The sequence below is a fragment of the Sebastes umbrosus genome, chromosome 7 (genome assembly GCF_015220745.1).
Source record: "Sebastes umbrosus isolate fSebUmb1 chromosome 7, fSebUmb1.pri, whole genome shotgun sequence".
Classification (NCBI taxonomy): Eukaryota; Metazoa; Chordata; class Actinopteri; order Perciformes; family Sebastidae; genus Sebastes; species Sebastes umbrosus.
This window is the reverse complement of record NC_051275.1, coordinates 27,327,803-27,351,359: the sequence shown is the minus strand read 5'-3', so window position 1 is coordinate 27,351,359 and position 23,557 is coordinate 27,327,803. Positions and strand designations below refer to the sequence as shown.

General features: G+C 41.3%; 2 protein-coding genes across 2 annotated transcripts; both read left to right on the top strand.

The window, feature by feature from the left end:
- Window positions 1-1,808: 1,808 nt before the first annotated feature.
- Window positions 1,809-10,479, top strand: LOC119491627 (sodium- and chloride-dependent GABA transporter 2-like). The gene is made up of 14 exons (XM_037775774.1): window positions 1,809-1,984; window positions 3,129-3,269; window positions 4,228-4,315; window positions 4,397-4,529; window positions 4,609-4,743; window positions 4,819-4,922; window positions 5,065-5,189; window positions 6,567-6,679; window positions 6,763-6,900; window positions 7,174-7,276; window positions 7,888-7,988; window positions 8,141-8,322; window positions 10,184-10,290; window positions 10,400-10,479. Exons 1-14 carry the CDS (start codon window positions 1,819-1,821, stop codon window positions 10,477-10,479), a joined length of 1,716 nt encoding a protein of 571 aa, XP_037631702.1. The 5' UTR covers window positions 1,809-1,818.
- Window positions 10,480-10,816: 337 nt separating this feature from the next.
- Window positions 10,817-15,921, top strand: LOC119491626 (sodium- and chloride-dependent GABA transporter 2-like). The gene is given in 14 exon segments (XM_037775773.1): window positions 10,817-11,177; window positions 11,255-11,339; window positions 11,383-11,429; window positions 11,809-11,888; window positions 11,891-11,951; window positions 12,708-12,795; window positions 12,877-13,009; window positions 13,093-13,227; window positions 13,303-13,406; window positions 13,908-14,032; window positions 14,993-15,105; window positions 15,189-15,326; window positions 15,604-15,706; window positions 15,902-15,921. Coding segments are annotated over 14 exon segments (1,428 nt in total). The 5' UTR covers window positions 10,817-10,981.
- The last annotated feature ends 7,636 nt before the right edge of the window (window positions 15,922-23,557 follow it).

The following is a 23,557-nucleotide window of genomic DNA, read 5'->3' as shown; positions in this document are numbered from 1 at the left end:
TTTGGAAAAACTAGTACATGCATTTATCTTCAGCCGACTTGACTACTGTAACGGCGTCTTTACCGGTCTTCCTAAAAAATCGATCAGACAGCTGCAGCTGATTCAGAACGTTGCTGCTAGAGTCCTCACTAAGACCAAGAAAGTGGATCACATCAGTCCAGTTCTGAAGTCTCTACACTGGCTGCCTGTCTCTCAGAGAATTGATTTCAAAATACTGCTGCTGGTTTACAAAGCACTAAATGGTTTAGGGCCAAAATACATTTCTGATCTTCTGCTGTGTTATGAACCATCCAGACCTCTCAGGTCATCTGGATCAGGTCTGCTTAGTGTCCCCAGAGTCAGAACTAAACATGCAGAAGCAGCATTCAGTTTTTATGCACCAAATATCTGGAACAAGCTCCCAGAAACCTGCAGGACCGCTCCAACTCTCACTTCTTTTAAAACAAAGCTTAAAACTTTCCTGTTTGCGGGTGCCTTTCATTCTGACACTGCACTATAACTTTTACTCTTTTGAGTTTTATGCAATTTTAGCTTCTATCCTAGCTTTTATTTTTAGCTTGTTTTTATTTTCTAATCTTTAATGTTTTAATGTTTTTATGTTTTTATAACTGTTTTAATTATTTCTTAATGTTCTTTTGCATTTTGTCGCAATGTTCTTGAATGTTTCTGTAAAGCACTTTGAATTGCCCTGTTGTTGAAATGTGCTATACAAATAAAGCTGCCTTGCCTTGCCTTGCCTTGCCTTACGCAGAGACATATCTTAAAATACATCCTGAGATATTTCCAACACTATCTGGTGCTGGCTGTGACGGGCCTGGCTCCAAATGAGGAGTCGTCTTTCAGTCATGTAACGCTGCTCGGAGCCGACTAGGAGAGCCTCCAGCAGGTGAAGCTGAACTCCTCCTCCTCTTCATCATCATCATCCTACTCTGTGGAGGAGCTGGTGGGGCGGTTGGACTCTGTTCTCAGAGTCCCCTTCTGTGTTCGACTAACAGGCCGAGACAGCAGAGGAAACAAGCTGGAGAGGGTTTCCGCAGAGATGGTTCAGCCAGCTCACGTTCAGATACAGGTAACGCTAGAGAGAGATGAGAGACTTTATTGTCAACCATCTATATGTAATGCAGTGTTTCCCTATACAAAACATGAAAACATATAAATACAAGTAGTGTAAATAAATGTAAAGTAGTGCAATTAACAACTATAACAGCAGTTTTTGGGTCCCTGAGGATATTTAAAGGAACAGTGTGCAGAATTTCAGAGGATCTTTTAGCAGAAATGTAATATCAAATTTATAACTATGTTTTCATTAGTGTATAATCACCTGAAACTAACAATTGTTGTGTTTTCGTTAGCTTAGAATGAGCCCTTCATATCTACATAGGGAGTGGGTCCTCTTCAGGGAGTCTGCCATGTTTCTACAGTAGCCCAGAACAGACAAACCAAACACTTTCGCATTTTTACGTTACCTGAAGGCCACCGTAGTTCAGCCGTGACAAAGCCTCGGTATTTGACGCACTGGGAACGAGAACGGGCTGAACATGGCCTACTGCAATTTTCAAATCGCAGGAGCTGCAAAATGTGTGTCAAAAAAATGTTTAATTTTAAATTAAATATTGTGCTGCAAATATGTCCAACAAAACACAAGCCAGCGGAGGTGGAGGAGAGAGGACACTGGGGCAGTAAGGTGGAGTTTCTCCTGGCTGTGGCGGGAAATATTGTCGGCCTGGGCAACGTGTGGAGGTTTCCTTACCTGTGCTACAAAAATGGAGGGGGTAAGCAAATATGCTCACTACTTGTTACCTCAAATCTGTAGCACAGATGTGCATTGTTGTATACTTTGTAAATTCAGGTGCATTCCTGGTGCCATATCTGGTATTTGTGGTGACCTGTGGCGTACCCCTGTTCCTGCTGGAGACGACTGTAGGCCAGTACACCCAGGAGGGCGGCATCACCTGCTGGAGGACGCTATGCCCACTGGCCGAAGGTATGCTCCATCTCTAAATGACTGATTAACTCCAGGAGTAGCTGGTATCTTCATTATTGGCTCCTTTACCGTTGTGGAAAAGTTTCTTTCTCAAGTTAAGGTAGTTTAATGTTCATTGTGGTAGTCACACAAAGGGTGAATGTGTGAGGCAGTAACACATTACCCACTCAGAAACTGAATGGAGCAAACGGCAACTTAAACACAACGCATTAAAGACACATTCTCACCACAGGGCAAACATTGACAAACTAACAACTGCATGGCCTCAGTGACCCTTATTCCAAGGTATTTTTTATATTTAAACAAGGGCAGTAGGCATATTTTTCAGTTTCAGTTCTGATTGCAACTTCTAAACCACAATATATAGTTTTTGAAGATTAAATTTATAAAAAAAATGATTGTTGATGTTTATGAAAATATTAGCTACCAACTTCTCCTCCACTTTGTTTTTCAGATATAATTTTTAAATGTCTTTTTTTCTATTCATCTTTACCGAAAATTTGTCTCTCAGAGTGAGTAATCAGTTTTAGTAGTAGGCTACATTTGGTCAGTCAGGTCCCCATACCCCTGACCGTTTGGGTAATGGATAATTGCCTATAATTGATCATTACCGCAGAGACGCACAACCTGGTGAGATGCAGGAGAACGCTAGACGGGAAACACACCACAGTTCTAGAGATCTCCCAGTGCCAGCATTCTCCCAAGAACACACAGGGGAAACCACCAGTGCCACCCCAGAAAGCCCACCCCAGGAGGGGGCGAAGGAAAGAATCAAGTGGTCCAAGATGAGTGATGCTAAGGAGTGGGTCAGGCTTGATGAAGACCTAAACAAAGTGTTCAAAGCGGTTCAAGCAGGAGCAATAGAAGTAAAGGTGGATTCATTGACAACCATCGCCTACAACATGGCAAAAGAAAGAGAAAAAAGCAATCTTGGCAACATTGAACCACCAACAACATCCCTCAGACATGAGGGTTGAAACCCTCTGAGATGGTTGGGCACCACTTGACGACCTCGCCTCCTGGCCAAGGCTACACCCATTAGAAATGGGTGCATAAAGGCTTCTCCGATGTAAAACAAACTTGGAGGAGGTCAGGTTTTCATTATGTTTGTCTATAACAGAAAGTACCAAATGTTGCCCTGCAGGTATTGGCTATGGTGGGCAGCTGATCCTCCTCTACTCCTGTATGACCTACATCATTATTCTGTCCTGGGCTCTGTTCTACCTGGTGTTCTCCTTCAGCTCACAGCTCCCCTGGGCCAGCTGCAACAACTACTGGAACACAGGTAACACTGATAATCTCACATGCATTAAGGTTGACTTGTATAACAGAGGTCCAACATTTACATGATGTAGGCCTACTGATGATATCATAGTAGATATCAACACTTTACATGATGTCTCACCCGCTTTTTATAGCATCAAATAACTAATTAAAATCAAGCTTATCTGAACAATGAACACTTGAAAATACACCAGCGTGATAGGAACTACCTAAGAGGACTGAAACCATCTTTGGGGAAAATGTATGTGACGTGTACTTTGACATTTTAGTTTGTCCCATGTCCCATCAGCTAACATGGAGGGGGCGAGCTTTATGACCTATACCCTAGCCAGCCACCAGGGGCAATCAAGATGTTTTGGCTTCACTTTTGGGGAGCTTTCTACTGTATGACATAGAGCGGTGCAGAGATGACATATTTTTTTAGGCCATCCCGGAAGTTAGAATCACACTGGTTCCCTCGACATATAGGATTTTTCCCATTGGGTTTTGGATTATTGCAGAAAATAAGCTCTGTGGCAAACACACGTTTATGATAACATCCTCTGCACTGCACTGGGATGCCATTTTCGCTGTTGGAAATGTAACATTAGCGAAGAGAGCAGGGACATTTTTGAGTGGCATTGCGCCCCACAGCTATCAAAGCTGAAGTAGCAGCCTGTGTCACTGTCACTTCACTGGTATACGGAAGAACAACAGATTTTGCAGCTGAAGAACTCAGTTTTCTCTGTCAATATAGCACGCACTAAGGAATTTATTGCTTCAATCAACTACATTTACCATCAACACTGATTGGACATCCACATAAAAAGCGGCAAATTTTTCTTTCAAGCCCAAAAAGCGAGATAACATCATCAGGGTTATTTTCTCAGATTTGGAAACCTCTCCTTAAAGCCACAGAAGACATTATACATCTGCTTTGTGATTTATAGTATGATTTTATTTTCTCACTATCGTTTCAGATGACTGCGTAGACTTTTCAACACGAAATAAAACTTCTGAATGGACCAACCAGACGAACACAACCTCTGCTGCCACAGAGTTCTGGGAGTAAGTCTGCATATAGATGAACAAACTAAGCCTCTATGGGTCTTTTAAATGCGCCAAAATGAGTCCTATTATTCCTTCTAGACGACGAGTGCTGGCTATCTCAGGGGGGATTGAGGAGATAGGCAGCATCAGGTGGGAGTTGCTGTTGTGCCTAATTACAATGTGGATCATCTGCTACTTTTGCATCTGGAAAGGGGTCAGGTCTACAGGAAAGGTATTAAGCCCTAAAACGGTGGTAAAAAAGTGTATACAGTGTATTTCTAAATGCCTTAAATTGATGTCTTTTTTTCCAGGTGGTGTATTTCACTGCTACCTTTCCCTATGCAATGTTGGTAATTCTTTTGATCCGTGGACTCTCACTTCCTGGTGCTCTACAAGGAATACAGTTTTATCTTCTGCCTGAACCCTCACGACTCAAAGACCCCCAGGTAGGAGCTTGATGATATACTGTAACAGTGTTGAGTTCATGGACAAATTTACTCACCTTTGCTTTGTTGGAGCAGGTTTGGTTGGAGGCTGGGGCTCAGATCTTCTTCTCATTCAGTGTGGGTGTGGGCTCTTTAACTGTGCTCGGCAGCTACAACACCTACAACAATAACTGCTATAAGTAAGTATTAAATCAATGTGTGACTGAGATTGATGCTCTGACATCAACGTTTCTGACAGATGCACCAGAGGACAAGAGCTACACAATAACATGTTTAAAAAATACTACTATGAATTCATAGACATGTTTTTGTGTTTTTCAGGGACTGTCTGTGGCTGTGTTTGCTAAACAGTGGTACCAGTGTGGTAGCTGGCTTTGCAGTCTTCTCTGTGCTGGGATTCATGTCTCATGAGCAGGGCGTTCCTATTGCAGAAGTGGCCGAGTCAGGTAATTCAAGCCACCAGAGATATTCAGAAATTCATCCTGCAGCCATATGTTACAGAGCATCACACCCTTCTGGCTCCTTGTTACAGCCAAAGATTTTATTATGTTAAACTACAAATGATGATATTTTACATTTTGTGACCACATGACCGTCATTATACAGTAGTATGAGATGCGTACCTCCTTCACTCCCAAGCAAAGCTGGCTAATCCACGACCCTGGTGGAAAATAACTGAGTAGATATACTGAAAACTTACTTAAGTAAAATTTTGAGGTACTTGTAGGCTACTTTACTTGAGTATATCCATTTTATTTTACGTTATAATTCATTTCAGAGGGACATGTACTTTTTACTCCACTACATTTATTTGACAGGTATAGTTACCACACTTTACTGATAAAAAATGTACATAACAAACATATGAGGCTTATACAATACAACATATTGTTGAGATTAAACCTGTGGACCTCAACCATTTATATCACTATTAAGAATCTAAGAATGTCAAATATAATATATCAGGACTTTTACTTGTAATTGAATACTTTTACATTACTGTATTGGTACTTTTACTTGAAGTAAAGATCCTGAGTAATTCTTCCACCACTAGTCCACAAAGGGTAAATATTTGCTGCCATCTTTAGGACAACCATAGACATGACAAGCACATTAACAGTTACTCAGCCTCAAGCCTGTGGAGGATGTAACCTGCCAAAATAAAAATAAATAAATAAATAAATGACTCAATAAATAAATAAACATGCCATTAATGAGTAGAAAAATAATATTAAAAATAAATGTAATCATTAATAAAATTGATAAAACATAATATAAATTGATATTTCTGTATTAATTAGCTTTTTCTTATTTATTTATCTTTGCATTTATGTTATATTTATTTTCCCAATAAACAGGTGGTGAAATACTAAGAGAAAAATCATGCATAAATAAATAAATAAATGCTTAAAAGCATAAATAAATACATACATTTAAAAATAAATGTAAAATAAATGCAAAAATAAATAAATACAAAAAATACAAAAATAATTACATGAATACAAATAAATGCGAAAATAAATACATTTAAAAATTCATAAAATAAATACATAATAAATAAAAGTGCACAATCTGAATCCAGTTTTCTGTCATTTTCTTGAGACATAAGTTAAGAGATTTTCAGTTCTGTGTTGTACTTCAGTGTTTCTCCTCTTCCTGATGGATCGTTAACGCCTTTGTTTATGTGTTACTTGATTGATGAGATTTCCACTGCATTGTGATCTGGATGCATACTTCTTTTACTTAATGAAGTCATTGATGCTAAATTGGTTAAACAAAGGCAGATAGTAGACGGTGATGAGTCAAGCATTGTTGTGTTCCAGGTCCAGGTTTGGCGTTCATTGCGTACCCTCAGGCTGTAGCCATGATGCCTCTTCCCCAACTGTGGTCCATCTGTTTCTTTGTCATGCTCATTCTCTTGGGTCTGGACACACAAGTAAGACGAACTCTTGATGAACCCTTTGCGGAAGAACATATTCACATTTGGGAATGTGCTTATTCTGTCTTTTCTCTGTACAGTTTGTTTGCATGGAGGTTGTGATGACATCCATCATAGATATGTTCCCCAAAGTAATGCACAGGGCAGGCCGGCGGGAACGTTTCCTCCTCCTCTTCTGCCTCACATGCTTCTTCGCTCAGCTCGTCATGATCACTGAGGTCAGTATTTAGTGTTATATGTACATTCTTTAGTGATTAATCCATTATGGCAGCGTATTGCTGCCAAAATATAATATTTTTTATAACATGATGTTTGTTTTATCCTTACGCTATAACAAGATGCTTTCAGCTTAAGCATTTTAATTATTACAACATATAGTAAGTTTATATACAGTATTATGTGACAAAAGCAGCAGGAATAGGCTTCCATGCATCTGAGGTTGATGTATAAAGTAAAATGAATCAAATAAATGTCTTTGCTGTTGCCTCCAGGGAGGAATGTATGTGTTCCAGATGTTTGACTACTACGCTTGTAACGGAGGCTGCATCCTCTTCCTCTGTGTGTTTGAAACTCTGGCACTGGGATGGATATTTGGTAGGTATGCTGTTTTTAAAAGGGGCACTGTCTTCAGCAATTTCATATTAGACCTAAATAAAGGACCGATTTAAAAAGAAAGATCAAAATCAAAGCAGCAGAGGCTGAGATATCTTGACTTTTAGTCCCTTGAGTTCTACAAAGGCTGGATGGTACATTTCCCATAATGCATCAAAACCCTGATGACATCATTAGGGTTATATTCTCAGACTTGACAAAGCTCCTCGGGACTGAGTAGTATCCCAACTCATCACATACGGCCGCTTTGTCACGTCCCATGACGTCACTTTATTTTTGGCATCAAAACCACTATAGTTACCCTTGGCGTCCCTTTAGGATTAGGCAACAAAACCTATATAGTTAGGTTTAGGAGAGAACTATGTGGTTGGGCTTAAAACTACTAAGTTTGTGCAGTGAAAATGAAACTGAATGTTGTGAACTCGGGCCATGTGTTTGTTGAACCCATCCACCACCCTGTGGGTGTCTTTTTGCTCTTAAAACTACGACACAAAGGGGTCTGTACAAGCGTCGGTATGTGATGAGCTGGGATGAGAATGTGTTGTTTGACCTGTTCGTTTTATACTGATCATCCAACCTCATCTCCTATGAAGGGGCAGATCGGTTGTATGGCATCATTAAGGACATGACAGGTGTGCACGCCAACCCGTTCTTTAAAATCTGCTGGCTCTACCTCACACCGGCGGTCTCAATGGTGAGTCACTTTCAATGTTGCATATATGCATAATGAATAACCCCACAGCTTTGGTCCTCATGTACACCTGAATACGTCTTATTGTATCCTTTGGGTTTTTATACTGAAATGTCCAGACAACTACTGAATCTCTCTCTCTATTGTTTTCTCAGGGCTCTTTTATATGTTCTTTAGTTAAGTACCAACCTTTGACCTTTAATCGCTGGTATGTATACCCAGCCTGGGCGTACGTGTTGGGCTGGGTACTGGCCCTTTCCTCCATCCTACTTGTACCGGGATGGGCGCTGTATAAACTGGGAACTGGGACTGGGGACCTCAGTCAGGTGGGACAACTGTGAAATTAATTGTGATAATTAATTCAAGAATGACATGGTGTTGAATAATGAATACATTGAGTATGTTCCAATAACAAGCAAAAGAGCAATGTATGTCTGTAGTTAAACAGATTTTATCACCACAACCCACTCTAAAACGCTTCAAGAAGCTCAAGCTTCCTATAAAATGTCCGAAAAGATTCTACAGATAAATTACGTTTGACATCTACGAGTTGTAGTTTTTAGGATTATTATTATTATTATTATTATGAGGATGTTGTAGTGAGGATCTTTAAAAGTGTGAAATGTTTAGGTTTATTAATCAATATATACAGTACATAATGTTGATTTCCAGAGTACAAACTATATTCTGAAGGATCTAACTGCCAACAGCCAACACATACTATGCAACCACCTCAAAACAACGTGATAGTTATTGTTTTACATATTTGCTTCAAGTTATTGGTGATTATTTCTCTCAATTTCTTAGCGTTTTCATCATCTGTGCCGACCCGACCCTGACTGCTCACTGACCCAAAAGAGAGAAACTGAGCTGCAGCACATCGGAGGGGAAGATCTGCAACGGTTCACCACCAGCTGATATGAAATGTCAAATGATCCTGAACTCTTTGTCAACTGCAATATGTGTATAACAACTAAGATTGGGTACTAAGCGGGCGGGTTACTGATTGTGATATTACTTTCTCTGCTTCTCTTAAGTCTACCATCCAAAGGTCAAAGACAAGCAAGACATGTCTTATTTATTTTAGCTTTATCATGCTGGTTTATCAGATTCCTATTTGAATTCAAATTTAAACTTAAAACATGTATAATTTAGGGCTGCACGATTATGGCCAAAATGATAATCACCATTATTTTTTATCAATATTGAGATCACGATTATTTATCACGATAATTCATTGATTTTAGGGACAAAATATGTTTATTGCACTTTCCCATTTTAATAAAGACGTCGTGCCACATTCCTGCTAATGTAATCTTTGCATCAAAATAAGACTTAAAAAAAGGCTCTTCACCTGGATTCAGTGCATTTACAGCCACAACATTCAGGAACGTTTTTCACAGGCTGCCACTGTAGGGTGCGCATGTAGCGACATGACAGCCCATCAAAAGTGAAGCCAAAACATCTCGATCGCAAGGTGTTCCTGAGATACAGTATTGTGTTCACGAGAATGGGACAGATATCACGGTGACCTTTGACCACCAAAATCTAATCACTTCATCCTTGATTCCAAGTGTATGAGAGGTGGAGGTAACAAAAATGAATTGATAAAAATCGGTGTTTTGTTTACAGCACGCAATTTTTGTTTCCTCCACCCCTCATAAAAGTGGACGTTTGTGCTGAAATTGGAATATATTCACCAAGGTGTTCTTGAGATATCACGTTCATAAGAATTGGATGATGTGAGGTCACAGTGACCTTGACCTTTGACCACCAAAATCTAATCAGTTCATCCTTGAGTCCAAGAGGATATCGCGTTCACAAGAATGGGCCAGACGGCCGTACGGATGGACGTCCTGAAAACGTAATGTCTCTGGCCACGGCAGTCGCAGACGCGGACGCATAAAAACATGTTAGACACATTTGTTATTATTTAACTGCACTTAAACTGAGGAAAGAAACAAATATTTGTCTTTGATCTGCACCCCCAGGTGACAGCAGTGTAGATTTCCTGTATTATTTTGCCACGGTAACCAACGAGACACACCCGGTCTGGCCAGAGTGGAGGTTAGTCCAGTAGCAGGTTAGAGATTGTGATTTTTCTCTAATATAATTAGTGATGGTATCAGTGACAGTAAGTCTCACAGACAGGAGTGTGCCTACCATTTAGCTGCCTTGTTCCTTATTTGGTTTCCCAGGTGTTCCTGCTATCTGGTGCTGGCTGTGACGGGCCTGGCTCCAAATGAGGAGGCGTCTTTCAGTCATGTAACGCTGCTCGGAAGCCGACTAGGAGAGCCTCCAGCAGGTGAAGCTGAACTCCTCCTCCTCTTCATCATCATCATCCTACTCTGTGGAGAGCTGTGGGGGCGGTTGGACTCTGTTTCTCAGAGTCCCCTTCTGTGTTCGACTAACAGGCCGAGACAGCAGAGGAAACAAGCTGGAGGAGGTGTTTCCGCAGAGATGGTTCAGCCAGCTCACGTTCAGATACAGGTAACGCTAGAGAGAGATGAGAGACTTTATTGTCAACCATCTATATGTAATGCAGTGTTTCCATATACAATACATGAAAACATATAATTACAAGTAGTGTAAATAAATGTAAAGTAGTGCAATTAACAACTATAACAGCAGTTTTTGGGTCCCTGAGGATATTTAAAGGAACAGTGTGTAGAATTTCAGAGGATCTTTTAGCAGAAATGTAATATCAAATTATAACTATGTTTTCATTAGTGTATAATCACCTGAAACTAACAATTGTTGTGTTTTCGTTAGCTTAGAATGAGCCCTTCATATCTACATAGGGAGTGGGTCCTCTTCAGGGAGTCTGCCATGTTTCTACAGTAGCCCAGAACAGACAAACCAAACACTTTCGCATTTTTACGTTACCTGAAGGCCACCGTAGTTCAGCCGTGACAAAGCCTCGGTATTTGACGCACTGGGAACGAGAACGGGCTGAACATGGCCTACTGCAATTTTCAAATCGCAGGAGCTGCAAAATGTGTGTCAAAAAAATGTTTAATTTTAAATTAAATATTGTGCTGCAGACATGTCCAACAAAACACAAGCCAGCGGAGGTGGAGGAGAGAGGACACTGGGGCAGTAAGGTGGAGTTTCTCCTGGCTGTGGCGGGAAATATTGTCGGCCTGGGCACGTGGTGGAGGTTTCCTTACCTGTGCTACAAAAATGGAGGGGGTAAGCAAATATGCTCACTACTTGTTACCTCAAATCTGTAGCACAGATGTGCATTGTTGTATACTTTGTAAATTCAGGTGCATTCCTGGTGCCATATCTGGTATTTGTGGTGACCTGTGGCGTACCCATGTTCCTGCTGGAGACGACTGTATATCTGGTATTGTGTGGTGACCTGTGGCGTACTGTAGGCCAGTACACCCAGGAGGGGCGGCATCACCTGCTGGAGGACGCTATTATGCCCACTGGCCAGAGGTATGCTCCATCTCTAAATGACTGATTAACTCCAGGAGTAGCTGGTATCTTCATTATTGGCTCCTTTACCGTTGTGGAAAAGTTTCTTTCTCAAGTTAAGGTAGTTTAATGTTCATTGTGGTAGTCACACAAAGGGTGAATGTGTGAGGCAGTAACACATTACCCACTCAGAAACTGAATGGAGGCAAACGGCAACTTAAACACAACGCATTAAAGACCATTCTCACCAACAGGGCAAACATTGACAAACTAACAACTGCATGGCCTCAGTGACCCTTATTCCAAGGTATTTTTTATATTTAAACAAGGGCAGTAGGCTCAGAGGTCAAGTTTTCATAATGTTTGTCTATAACAGAAAGTACCAAATGTGGCCCTGCAGGTATTGGCTATGGTGGGCAGCTGATCGTCTTCTACACCTGTATGACCTACATCATTATTCTGTCCTGGGCTCTGTTCTACTCCTGGTGTTCTCCTTCAGCTCACAGCTCCCCTGGGCCAGCTGCAACAACTACTGGAACACAGGTAATACTGATACTCTCACATGCATTAAAGTTGACTTGTAACAGACTACTAACATTTATGATGAAGGCCTGATGATGTGATAGTAGATATCAACACTTCAGTGACTTTTACATCAATTAAAAGACCCTTCCAGTGATTTAGTTTTGCTCTTCCATAACGTTGGGGGACTTGTGAGAGACAGATTTAAAGAAGAATGGTCAAAATGGCAGCAACAAAAGATGAGATATCCTGACTTTTACCCCTTAAAGGTAGAGTTGGTTATGTTGAGAAACTAGCAAGAGTACGCTAGATTTAAAAAATTATCCAACCAAAAAACCAAGCCCAGCGTTTCCGACTCTTTTCCAATGAAAGTAGCTGGCAGCATAAACTGCTAACTAGCTTCAAAGTCTCTAAATCTAGAGAGAAAGTCACTGACAGTCCGTCCCTTCAGGCAGGTCTCCCTCCAAAGTCACTCCCCCAAAATTATCATTATGAACGTAAACATATCATAATGAACGTAAACAAAAACATGGGCATTGTTAGTACTCACAGCTGTCAAGCTTGTGGAACATTCTGGGGACGCGCAATGATGCTCATTTCATGCGGTCCGAATTAAGGAAAAAAATCTTTTCAACTCCACACCAATAGCTTGTAATGCAGGCTGTTTGTTAAAAATATTAAGTCTCAAAGCGAGATAACCCTGAAGATAACCACAGAAGACATTATACATCTGCTTTGTGATTGTTAGTATCATTTACTTTCTCACTATCGTTTCAGATGACTGCGTGGACTTTTCAACGCGAAATAAAACCTCTGAATGGACCAACCAGACGAACACAACCTCTGCTGCCACAGAGTTCTGGGAGTAAGTCTGCATATAGATGAACAAACTAAGCCTCTATGGGTCTTTTAAATGTGCCAAAATGAGTCCTATTATTCCTTCTAGACGACGAGTGCTGGCTATCTCAGGGGGGATTGAGGAGATAGGCAGCATCAGGTGGGAGTTGCTGTTGTGCCTAATTACAGTGTGGATCATCTGCTACTTTTGCGTCTGGAAAGGGGTCAGGTCTACAGGAAAGGTATGTATATAAGCCCTAAAACGGTGGTAAAAAGTGTATACAGTGTATTTCTAAATGCCTTAAATTGATGTCTTTTTTTCCAGGTGGTGTATTTTACTGCTACCTTTCCATATGCAATGTTGGTAATTCTTTTGATCCGTGGACTCTCACTTCCTGGTGCTCTACAAGGAGTACAGTTTTATCTTCTGCCTGAACCCTCACGACTCAAAGACCCCCAGGTAGGAGCTTGATGATATACTGTAACAGTGTTGAGTTCATGGACACATTTACTCACTGTTGCTTTGTTGGAGCAGGTTTGGTTGGAGGCTGGGACTCAGATCTTCTTCTCATACAGTTTGGGTGCGGGCGCCTTAACTGTGCTCGGCAGCTACAACACCTACAACAACAATTGCTATAAGTAAGTATTAAATCAATGTGTGACTGAGATTGATGCTCTGACATCAACTTTTCTGACAGATATACCAGAGGACAAGGACAACATGTTAAAGAAGTCCCATTATGCTCATATTCAGGTGCATACTTGTATTTTGGTTTTCTACTACAACATGTTTACATGCTTTAATGTTCAAAAAACAAATTATTTTTCTCATACTGGTCCAAACTCGACAAACTCCGTTCCAGCTCCGCTCTAACTAGCTTTGTTTGAGTTGAGGTCGTGCCAAACTAGCTGCTAGGCAGGTATTATGCAAATGTCTTACTTGGTGACATCACCACGTTACAGAAGAAAAGGCAGGACTTCAATCAAGGCGTTTCAGTTAGTTTAGGAGCAGTGTTTCTGTGAGGGAGAGTAACTCTATTTGGCGTGGACTTTGAAAAAAACACAATAGCACAATAGTTCCTCTTTAACAACTACATGCTATGAATTCATAGAGTACGCGCATGTTTTTGTGTTTTGCAGGGACTGTCTGTGGCTGTGTTTGCTAAACAGTGGTACCAGTGTGGTAGCTGGCTTTGCAGTCTTCTCTGTGCTGGGATTCATGGCTCATGAGCAGGGCGTTCCTATTGCAGAAGTGGCCGAGTCAGGTAAAGCAAGCCAGTGGAGGTATTCAGAAAGATGCAACCTCATCTTCCTGTACCCATATGTTACAGAGCATCACATCATTCTGGCACCGTGCTACAGCCTATGATTTTTTTTTGTTAAACTACAATTTCAATAATAAACCCTTAAGCTTAAAATGATGATATTTGACATTTTGTAACCACATGACCGTCATTATACAGCATTCTAGATCAGAAACCGCAGGACTAAACTATCTAACTGTATATAAATTAGTTAAAACTAGAAAGACTACTTCTTCCAGCACTAGTCCACAATGGGTAAATATTTGCTGCCATCTTTAGGACAAGCATAGACATGACAAGCTCACTGACAGTTACTCAGCCAGTGTGTGCATGGGCTCATACAGTAACATTTGGTAAACACATTCATTGTCACTCATGTAGTTATGGTAAGCCCTAACTGTGCTCACATCTCTTCCCTACCAAATGTTTACAGTACAAACACAATCAGACTGGTTTCATATCAGTACAAACTACATTCCTTCAATCATCAGCAGACACTCAGATTCAAACTGATACATCTCATATAAGGGTACATGTGTACATATCTATCAACAGACATCTATGCTATAACAATATAATAGACATTATTATAAGCAAGCACTTCTAGATATAAAATATTACAATCATGTTCACTCAGTGTTTTTTCACATATTCACCCTTTTTTGTTCCACATCGGGTAATATTATGAAAGAAATAAGAAAAACTGTACATGATCATGAGAATAAGCTGCCAATCTGGCCTTTTTGTTTTCAGGGACAAAGATTCTTGCCATTACAATCTGCATCCAGTTCTCTGCAAATGTCTTTTTCTTGAGGCACACGTGAGATTTCAGTACGGTGTTGTGCTTTGGTGTTTCTCCTCTTCCTCCTTGGTTAAACAAAGGCAGATAGTAGACGGTGACGAGTCATTGTTGTGTTCCAGGTCCAGGTTTGGCGTTCATTGCGTACCCTCAGGCTGTAGCCATGATGCCTCTTCCCCAACTGTGGTCCATCTGTTTCTTTGTCATGCTCATTCTCTTGGGTCTGGACACACAAGTAAGACGAACACTTGATGAACCCTTTGCGGAAGAACATATTCACATTTGGAAATGTGCTTATTCTGTCTTTTCTCTGTACAGTTTGTTGCCATGGAGGTGATGATGACATCCATCACAGATATGTTTCCCAAAGTAATGCGCAGGGCAGGCCGACGGGAACGTTTCCTCCTCCTCTTCTGCCTCACATGCTTCTTCGCTCAGCTCGTCATGATCACTGAGGTCAGTATTTAGTCTTATACTGTATGTACATTTATTAGTTATTAATCCATTATGGCAATGTCTCGCTGCCAAAATATGACATTTTTATAACATGATGTTTGTTTTATCCTTACGCTATAACAAGATGCTTTCAGCTTAAGCATTTTAATTATTACAACATATAGTAAGTTTATATACAGTATTATGTGACAAAAGCAGCAGGAATAGGCTTCCATGCATCTGAGGTTGATGTATAAAGTAAAATTAATCAAATAAATGTCTTTGCTGTTGCCTCCAGGGAGGAATGTATGTGTTCCAGATGTTTGACTACTACGCTTGTAACGGAGGCTGCATCCTCTTCCTCTGTGTGTTTGAAACTCTGGCACTGGGATGGATAATTGGTAGGTATGCTGTTTTTAAAAGGGGCACTGTCTTCAGCAATTTCATATTAGACCTAAATAAAGGACCGATTTAAAAAGAAAGATCAAAATCAAAGCAGCAGAGGCTGAGATATCTTGACTTTTAGTCCCTTGAGTTCTACAAAGGCTGGATGGTACATTTCCCATAATGCATCAAAACCCTGATGACATCATTAGGGTTATATTCTCAGACTTGACAAAGCTCCTCGGGGCTGAGTAGTATCCCAACTCGTCACATACGGCCGCTTTGTCACGTCCCATGACGTCACTTTATTTTTGGCATCAAAACCACTATAGTTACCCTTGGCGTCCCTTTAGGATTAGGCAACAAAACCTATATAGTTAGGTTTAGGAGAGAACTATGTGGTTGGGCTTAAAACTACTAAGTTTGTGCAGTGAAAATGAAACTGAATGTTGTGAACTCGGGCCATGTGTTTGTTGAACCCATCCACCACCCTGTGGGTGTCTTTTTGCTCTTAAAACTACGACACAAAGGGGTCTGTACAAGCGCCGGTATGTGATGAGCTGGGATGAGAATGTGTTGTTTGACCTGTTCGTTTTATACTGATCATCCAACCTCATCTCCTATGAAGGGGCAGATCGGTTGTATGGCATCATTAAGGACATGACAGGTGTGCACGCCAACCCGTTCTTTAAAATCTGCTGGCTCTACCTCACACCGGCGGTCTCAATGGTGAGTCACTTTCAATGTTGCATATATGCATAATGAATAACCCCACAGCTTTGGTCCTCATGTACACCTGAATACGTCTTATTGTATCCTTTGGGTTTTTATACTGAAATGTCCAGACAACTACTGAATCTCTCTCTCTATTGTTTTTCTCAGGGCTCTTTTATATGTTCTTTAGTTAAGTACCAACCTTTGACCTTTAATCGCTGGTATGTATACCCAGCCTGGGCGTACGTGTTGGGCTGGGTACTGGCCCTTTCCTCCATCCTACTTGTACCGGGATGGGCGCTGTATAAACTGGGAACTGGGACTGGGGACCTCAGTCAGGTGGGACAACTGTGAAATTAATTGTGATAATTAATTCAAGAATGACATGGTGTTGAATAATGAATACATTGAGTATGTGCCAATAACAAGCAAAAGAGCAATGTATGTCTGTAGTTAAACAGATTTTATCACCACACCCACTCTAAAACGCTTCAAGAAGCTCAAGCTTCCTATAAAATGTCCGAAAAGATTCTACAGATAAATTACGTTTGACATCTACGAGTTGTAGTTTTTAGGATTATTATTATTATTATTATGAGGATGTTGTAGTGAGGATCTTTAAAAGTGTGAAATGTTTAGGTTTATTAATCAATATATACAGTACATAATGTTGATTTCCAGAGTACAAACTATATTCTGAAGGATCTAACTGCCAACAGCCAACACATACTATGCAACCACCTCAAAACAACGTGATAGTTATTGTTTTACATATTTGCTTCAAGTTATTGGTGATTATTTCTCTCAATTTCTTAGCGTTTTCATCATCTGTGCCGACCCGACCCTGACTGCTCACTGACCCAAAAGAGAGAAACTGAGCTGCAGCACATCGGAGGGGAAGATCTGCAACGGCTCACCACCAGCTGATATGAAATGTCAAATGATCCTGAACTCTTTGTCAACTGCAATATGTGTATAACAACTAAGATTGGGTACTAAGCGGGCGGGTTACTGATTGTGATATTACTTTCTCTGCTTCTCTTAAGTCTACCATCCAAAGGTCAAAGACAAGCAAGACATGTCTTATTTATTTTAGCTTTATCATGCTGGTTTATCAGATTCCTATTTGAATCCAAATGTAAACTTAAAACATGTATAATTTAGGGCTGCACGATTATGGCCAAATGATAATCACCATTATTTTTTATCAATATTGAGATCACGATTATTTATCACGATAATTCATTGATTTTAGGGACAAAATATGTTTATTGCACTTTCCCATTTTAATAAAGATGTCGTGCCACATTCCTGCTAATGTAATCTTTGCATCAAAATAAGACTTAAAAAAAGGCTCTTCACCTGGATTCAGTGCATTTACAGCCACAACATTCAGGAACGTTTTTCACAGGCTGCCACTGTAGGGTGCGCATGTAGCGACATGACAGCCCATCAAAAGTGAAGCCAAAACATCTCGATCGCAAGGTGTTCCTGAGATACAGTATTGTGTTCACGAGAATGGGACAGATATCACGGTGACCTTTGACCACCAAAATCTAATCACTTCATCCTTGATTCCAAGTGTATGAGAGGTGGAGGTAACAAAAATGAATTGATAAAAATCGGTGTTTTGTTTACAGCACGCAATTTTTGTTTCCTCCACCCCTCATAAAAGTGGACGTTTGTGCTGAAATTGGAATATATTCACCAAGGTGTTCTTGAGATATCACGTTCATAAGAATTGGATGATGTGAGGTCACAGTGACCTTGACCTTCGACCACCAAAATCTAATCAGTTCATCCTTGAGTCCAAGAGGATATCGCGTTCACAAGAATGGGCCAGACGGCCGTACGGATGGACGTCCTGAAAACGTAATGCCTCTGGCCACAGCAGTCGCAGACGCGGACGCATAAAAACATGTTAGACACATTTGTTATTATTTAACTGCACTTAACTGAGGAAAGAAACAAATATTTGTCTTTGATCTGCACCCCCAGGTGACAGCAGTGTAGATTTCCTGTATTATTTTGCCACGGTAACCAACGAGACACACCCAGGTCTAGGCCAGAGTGGAGGGTAGTCCAGTAGCAGGTAAGAGATTGTGATTTTTCTCTAGTATAATTAGTGATGTATCAGTGACAGTAAGTCTCACAGACAGGAGTGTGCCTACCATTTAGCTGCCTTGTTCCTTATTTGGTTTCCCAGGTGTTCCTGCCTATTGAAGGGAAATCCCCTCAGGGATGTCTCACCTTCTGCGTGTTGGTTTGTCTTCTAAGCAGCTACAAGCTCAAAGATAAATCATACACAAGATATTATGTTAGTTAAAGTCAAACAATTTATTCCGAAGATATACTCATCAATAGTTGCACAGAGTTATTACAACAGATCTGGATTCATCAATGTGTCTCTGACGTCACGCAGCACGGAGGTCAGTTCGCAGAGAATGAATGAATAGTCGTTCTTTACACTTGATATTTATGCACCTTTAGGGTCTGAAGGAGGGACAGGGCGTTCTTAATGGGCAAGACCCAGTACTTTTCCATAGCTTTGTTATGTTACTTTTCTTGTGACCTAGATGACCTCTCACTTCTGCTACTTCTGACTCCATTCTACGTTATCCATTCTGCAAGAACACCCTGTTCCCTACCCCCTTCCTCCCTCTGTCCCAGGCTCGATAAGATATAAAGATGACACTTGTACACACATACCATACATGCTATTACCCAGTCCTACAATTGAATTACTATTACATATAAAACAGATATTCTACATACATTATCCCTTTATTAGTATGATCAATTATAATTCTATGTTCTTACACCCTTATGTTATTTACCTCTACTTCTACTTGATTGTATTAGTGTATAGACTCAAACAAAGAGAAAGATAGACTATCTTTGTTTCATAAATACATACATTCCTTGCAAGTCATTATCCAATTTCAACCGGTTTTCTGATAGCTAGGCGTCTACCAGTCTGCTAGTGAGATTAGACCCAGTTACTTCATACGTAACACTAGATTTTCTACTTACGCAGAGACATATCTTAAAATACATCCTGAGATATTTCCAACATTTCCTCTTTTGAACTTATTAAAGTTCACCCTTGGCACACTGAAATATCAAAGAACGGTACAATCCTTGTATTATCTGTTCCTGTAACATAATTAAAATGAAATCACACCATCCCTTCTGCGGAACCCTCGGTTTCTTGATACAGAAACTCCATGTTGAGGAACCCTGGCCCTCCCCACGTTCCCTGTTCAATGCTGGTGCTACACATGCTCATTTGATACGGAGGGGGATTGTTGGGACGTTGTTTTTCTATTGCAGTAACGATTAGTCTTTCCGTCAGGCTGCGAAAACATGGAATGCAACAACAGCCACATAGGACCAAGCATGCAATTACCACCAAAATGGATGAAAACAGAGACACAATCATGGACTTCCATTTACCAAATGTTCTGTCTAACCAATCATTAAGCGGGTTGTTTATACCAGAATCTGCATGCATTTTGTCTGAGAGAGTCCTAAGTCCTTCTAAGGCTTTAGTCACTGTCCCATCTGGCGCAGTATTATTGGGAATAAAAATACAACATGCATCCTGAAACATGGTACAAACCCCTCCCTTCTCAGCTAATAGCATGTCCAGAGCCATTCGGTTCTGGATCACCATAAGGGATGTAGGAGCTAGTTGTTCAGCTAAACCAGCTATGGCATCCCGAGTGAGATTAGTGAGGCGGAGAACATTATAGTGGATGTAATTAATACGATCGACGTTTTTGCTGGGGGTGATGGGAAACACGGCAGAGACAAGTGGCAGGTTCTCGAACCCAGCCGCTATTTGATCAGCTAATTTGTACTCATTGGGCACCCCCCGAGGTACTCCAATAGCATCGATATACGTAGGATTATTTAAAGAGACGTCGAAGCTTCGTTTCATTCTTCCCGCTTGTTTTGTGCCAACCCCAATGATGGACATCGGAACTGCCAACCGCACAAGAGAACACACACCTGACCAATTGGCTGGCAGAGTCACCCGTAAAGTCTGATCCCCACAGTACCAAAACAAGTCACCTCGCCCTTGGGTCCATTTGCCTGAAGTAGTATTATGCGTCACGTCATATGAGGTGTTACACCACGTGACTGCTCCCCTGGTCACCTGTATTTGCCCAGTTCGTTTAAAACACAAATAATCCCCTCTGCGTATGGTAAATGTTGGTGGCTGTATTTCTTTTTTCAGTATAGGATAAAATGAATCGAGATGGGTACAATTCTGTGTGATTCTCTCTCCTGCAGTAATAAGTTGTAACATACAACTAAGCCCTTCTGGATCGTCCATGTGTACAGGACCTGGTACCATCATTAATTGCGGTCTGGCAGTGGAACAGGCAAAACAATTATCAGCATCATATTGTTTAGTTGTAAAGGTCATCCAATCTAACCACATATTTCTATCTCCATACCTCGTTGCTATGCGTATGATATCATTAGTGGATAAGTCAGTGAAATCTAAGGACCGTACTTTGTCGTCAAGGAGTCGTGGAGCGGGGGTGGGTTTCTTAGTGATTGTTTGTTTCTGAAATAAGATCTTTATAGTACCATATTGGTCTAATCCAGGCATGTCGACTCCTAATGTGACATATCCTCTCTCTGGTTTCTCTCCCTGTCCCCATTGAAACGGATTATACCGTAGCCCGTTTAATGTTACCAACAGTGGATTATACCGCAGAAGGGTTTGTTTCCCATGTGTATAGGAGTTTGATACTGATCCCTGAACAACACTCATTTTTTCTGCCTCTGAGTCATAATATCCTGATACACTAGTTCTTACCCATGACCCAGAGTATGAAAATACATCCTCCCAACTTCTACATCCGCTAGCGTGACCACACAGGTACAAATTATATGTATGCTGCCAACTTGGTTCGGGTCGGGGGCACTTTATGACATCACATAGATCAAATTGAAACGTTGTTTTGGCGTTTAACGTATAGTTTAGTACAATGTTGATTGTTTCGTCCACGTCAGGCCCTTGGCCGTTGGCGTACCCTGTGTCACATTCGTCATCAGTGCATCTTTTACTTCGGTGTGATATTAGAGTGGAACGTGTCAAAGTCGGAGTTGTATGATTAGTTGTCTGGGTACTACGCAACTGTGGTAAGCCCTCGAAAACGAAGAACAATCCCCCCACAATCAGCAGAGATAACACCACTACCAGGGCCTTACATACGGTCCCCATACTCACCTTGTTATTCTTCTCGAGCTTTTGTTGATTAATTAAAGTTAAGTAACGCACACATACGTTTACCAAAATATATGAGAGTATGAATTAATATTATAAGAATCATTCCCTCCCCATTGGTCCCCTAAACTATAGTTGTTATATGACGGAGAACAAGGAGCACGAAAAGTACTACAACCTTTATATTGTAAAGCAGTAAAAAATAAAAAATAATGGAATATATGTCCACCTGAAGAGTTACCTATTCATTCTTGTAAGCCGTATTTTAACTGTAAAATCAGCAAGACCTTGAAACCTTCTTACCCTGTTGTATCTCTTTCAACTCATTTACATGCAATTTTATTTTACTGGAAATGCAAAAAGTCAACCAGTTACTCAATGTTTTTGACCGTGATGTTGTTATCTCACGTGTCTGTCAGTTGGTCTTCTCTGGTGTCCCTGCAGAGAAGCTTGCATCTACCCCAGGTGCTGTTCCGATGACTGGTGTCCCTGCAGTGAAGCTTGCATCTACCCCAGGTGCTGTTCCGATGACTGGTGTCCCTGCAGTGACGCTTGCATCTACCCCAGGTGCTGTTCCGATGACTGGTGTCCCTGCAGAGCGATTTCCGGCGGTGTTGGCTCCCCTGTATCGATGCCGCCGGAGATGAGATCGCCTCCTGGTGGTGGACCGTTGGTGGAACAGCACTGTGTCAAGTGCCACCAGACGCAGCCTTTCCCTTTCAGTTGAACCGCTGTGGAGGTCCTTGCTGTCACCTGATGTGGTCCCGTCCAACGTGGTTCCGACCACTTCCTCTTTAACACCTTCAACCAGAGGTGTTCAGGGGGACCCGCCTTGAGTTCTGACCTCTGAGGTGGAGCAGGATAAGGAGCACCTGGACAGGAGAAAGCTGAAACAATAGCATTAACCGACTGATAATAGGGGCGGTACCCAACAGCGGGAAGCACACAGAAAGGATGCAAAGGACCGGGAAAGGGTCTGCCACAGGTAAGCTCAAACGGAGTCAGCCCTGTTGACGAGTTAACAGAAGAGCGAATGGATAATAGAACAACAGGGAGTGCATCAGGCCAGGACATTCCTGTGGTCTTACAGACTTTTAACAACTTCCCTTTAATGGTTCTATTAGCCCTCTCGACCTTTCCCTGCGATTCCGGGTGGTACACCGAGCCATATTTGTGTTCCAGACCCAAAACAGTCTCTACTTCTCCCAAATGTTTGTTTTTAAAATGAGAGCCATTATCAGTCCGAATGAGTTTTGGGAAACCGTGTTTAGGAATGTAGTCATTCACCAGACATTTTATGACCGCTTTTGCATCCTCTTTTCCAGTCGGATAGGCTTCTATCCACCTGGAGAAGGCATCCACTATGACTAACAAAAATCGTTTCCCTCCCACCCGGACACCCATATCCGTGAAATCCATGACCACCTGTTCCCCAGGTCCCTGGGTTTAGGGTATTTGCCCACCGGTGGTTTGTCTGTAGGTCTGATGTTACACGCTTGACATATTTCACACCTTTGGACATAGTCCACAACAGTCTTCCTTTTCTGCGGGAACCACCACGCATCAAGGGCAAACATCATAATGGCCACACCAGCATGGCATAGCCCATGGGTTTGTTTCAACATAGTTGGAATCCAACTGTTTGGCATAACTGTTTTACCATCCTTTGTCCAAAGTTCTGACACACAGTTAGTGGCACCTGCATCTTCCCAGGCTTTTCTTTCATGCCCAGGAGCGTCCTCCTGAGCCTTTTTCACATCATCTAAAAAGGTACCCAGTTCATCAAACGAATTTAAACTGTAACATCATCATACTATTAACAACATAGCCTGCAGCTCCCTTAGCTGCTTCATCGGCGGCATTATTCCCAATGCTTTCCGGGTCACTCCCTTCTGAGTGCCCTTTAACC

Excerpts from the sequence above, each read along its gene's own strand:
- LOC119491627 (XM_037775774.1), top strand. The coding sequence starts at position 1,819 with ATGTGCATTGTTGTATACTTTGTAAATTCAGGTGCATTCCTGGTGCCA. Across the intron at positions 6,901-7,173 it reads AGCTCGTCATGATCACTGAG|GGAGGAATGTATGTGTTCCA; the intron begins GTCAGTATTTAG and ends TGTTGCCTCCAG. Across the intron at positions 8,323-10,183 it reads CTCAGTCAGGTGGGACAACT|GTGTTCCTGCTATCTGGTGC; the intron begins GTGAAATTAATT and ends TTGGTTTCCCAG.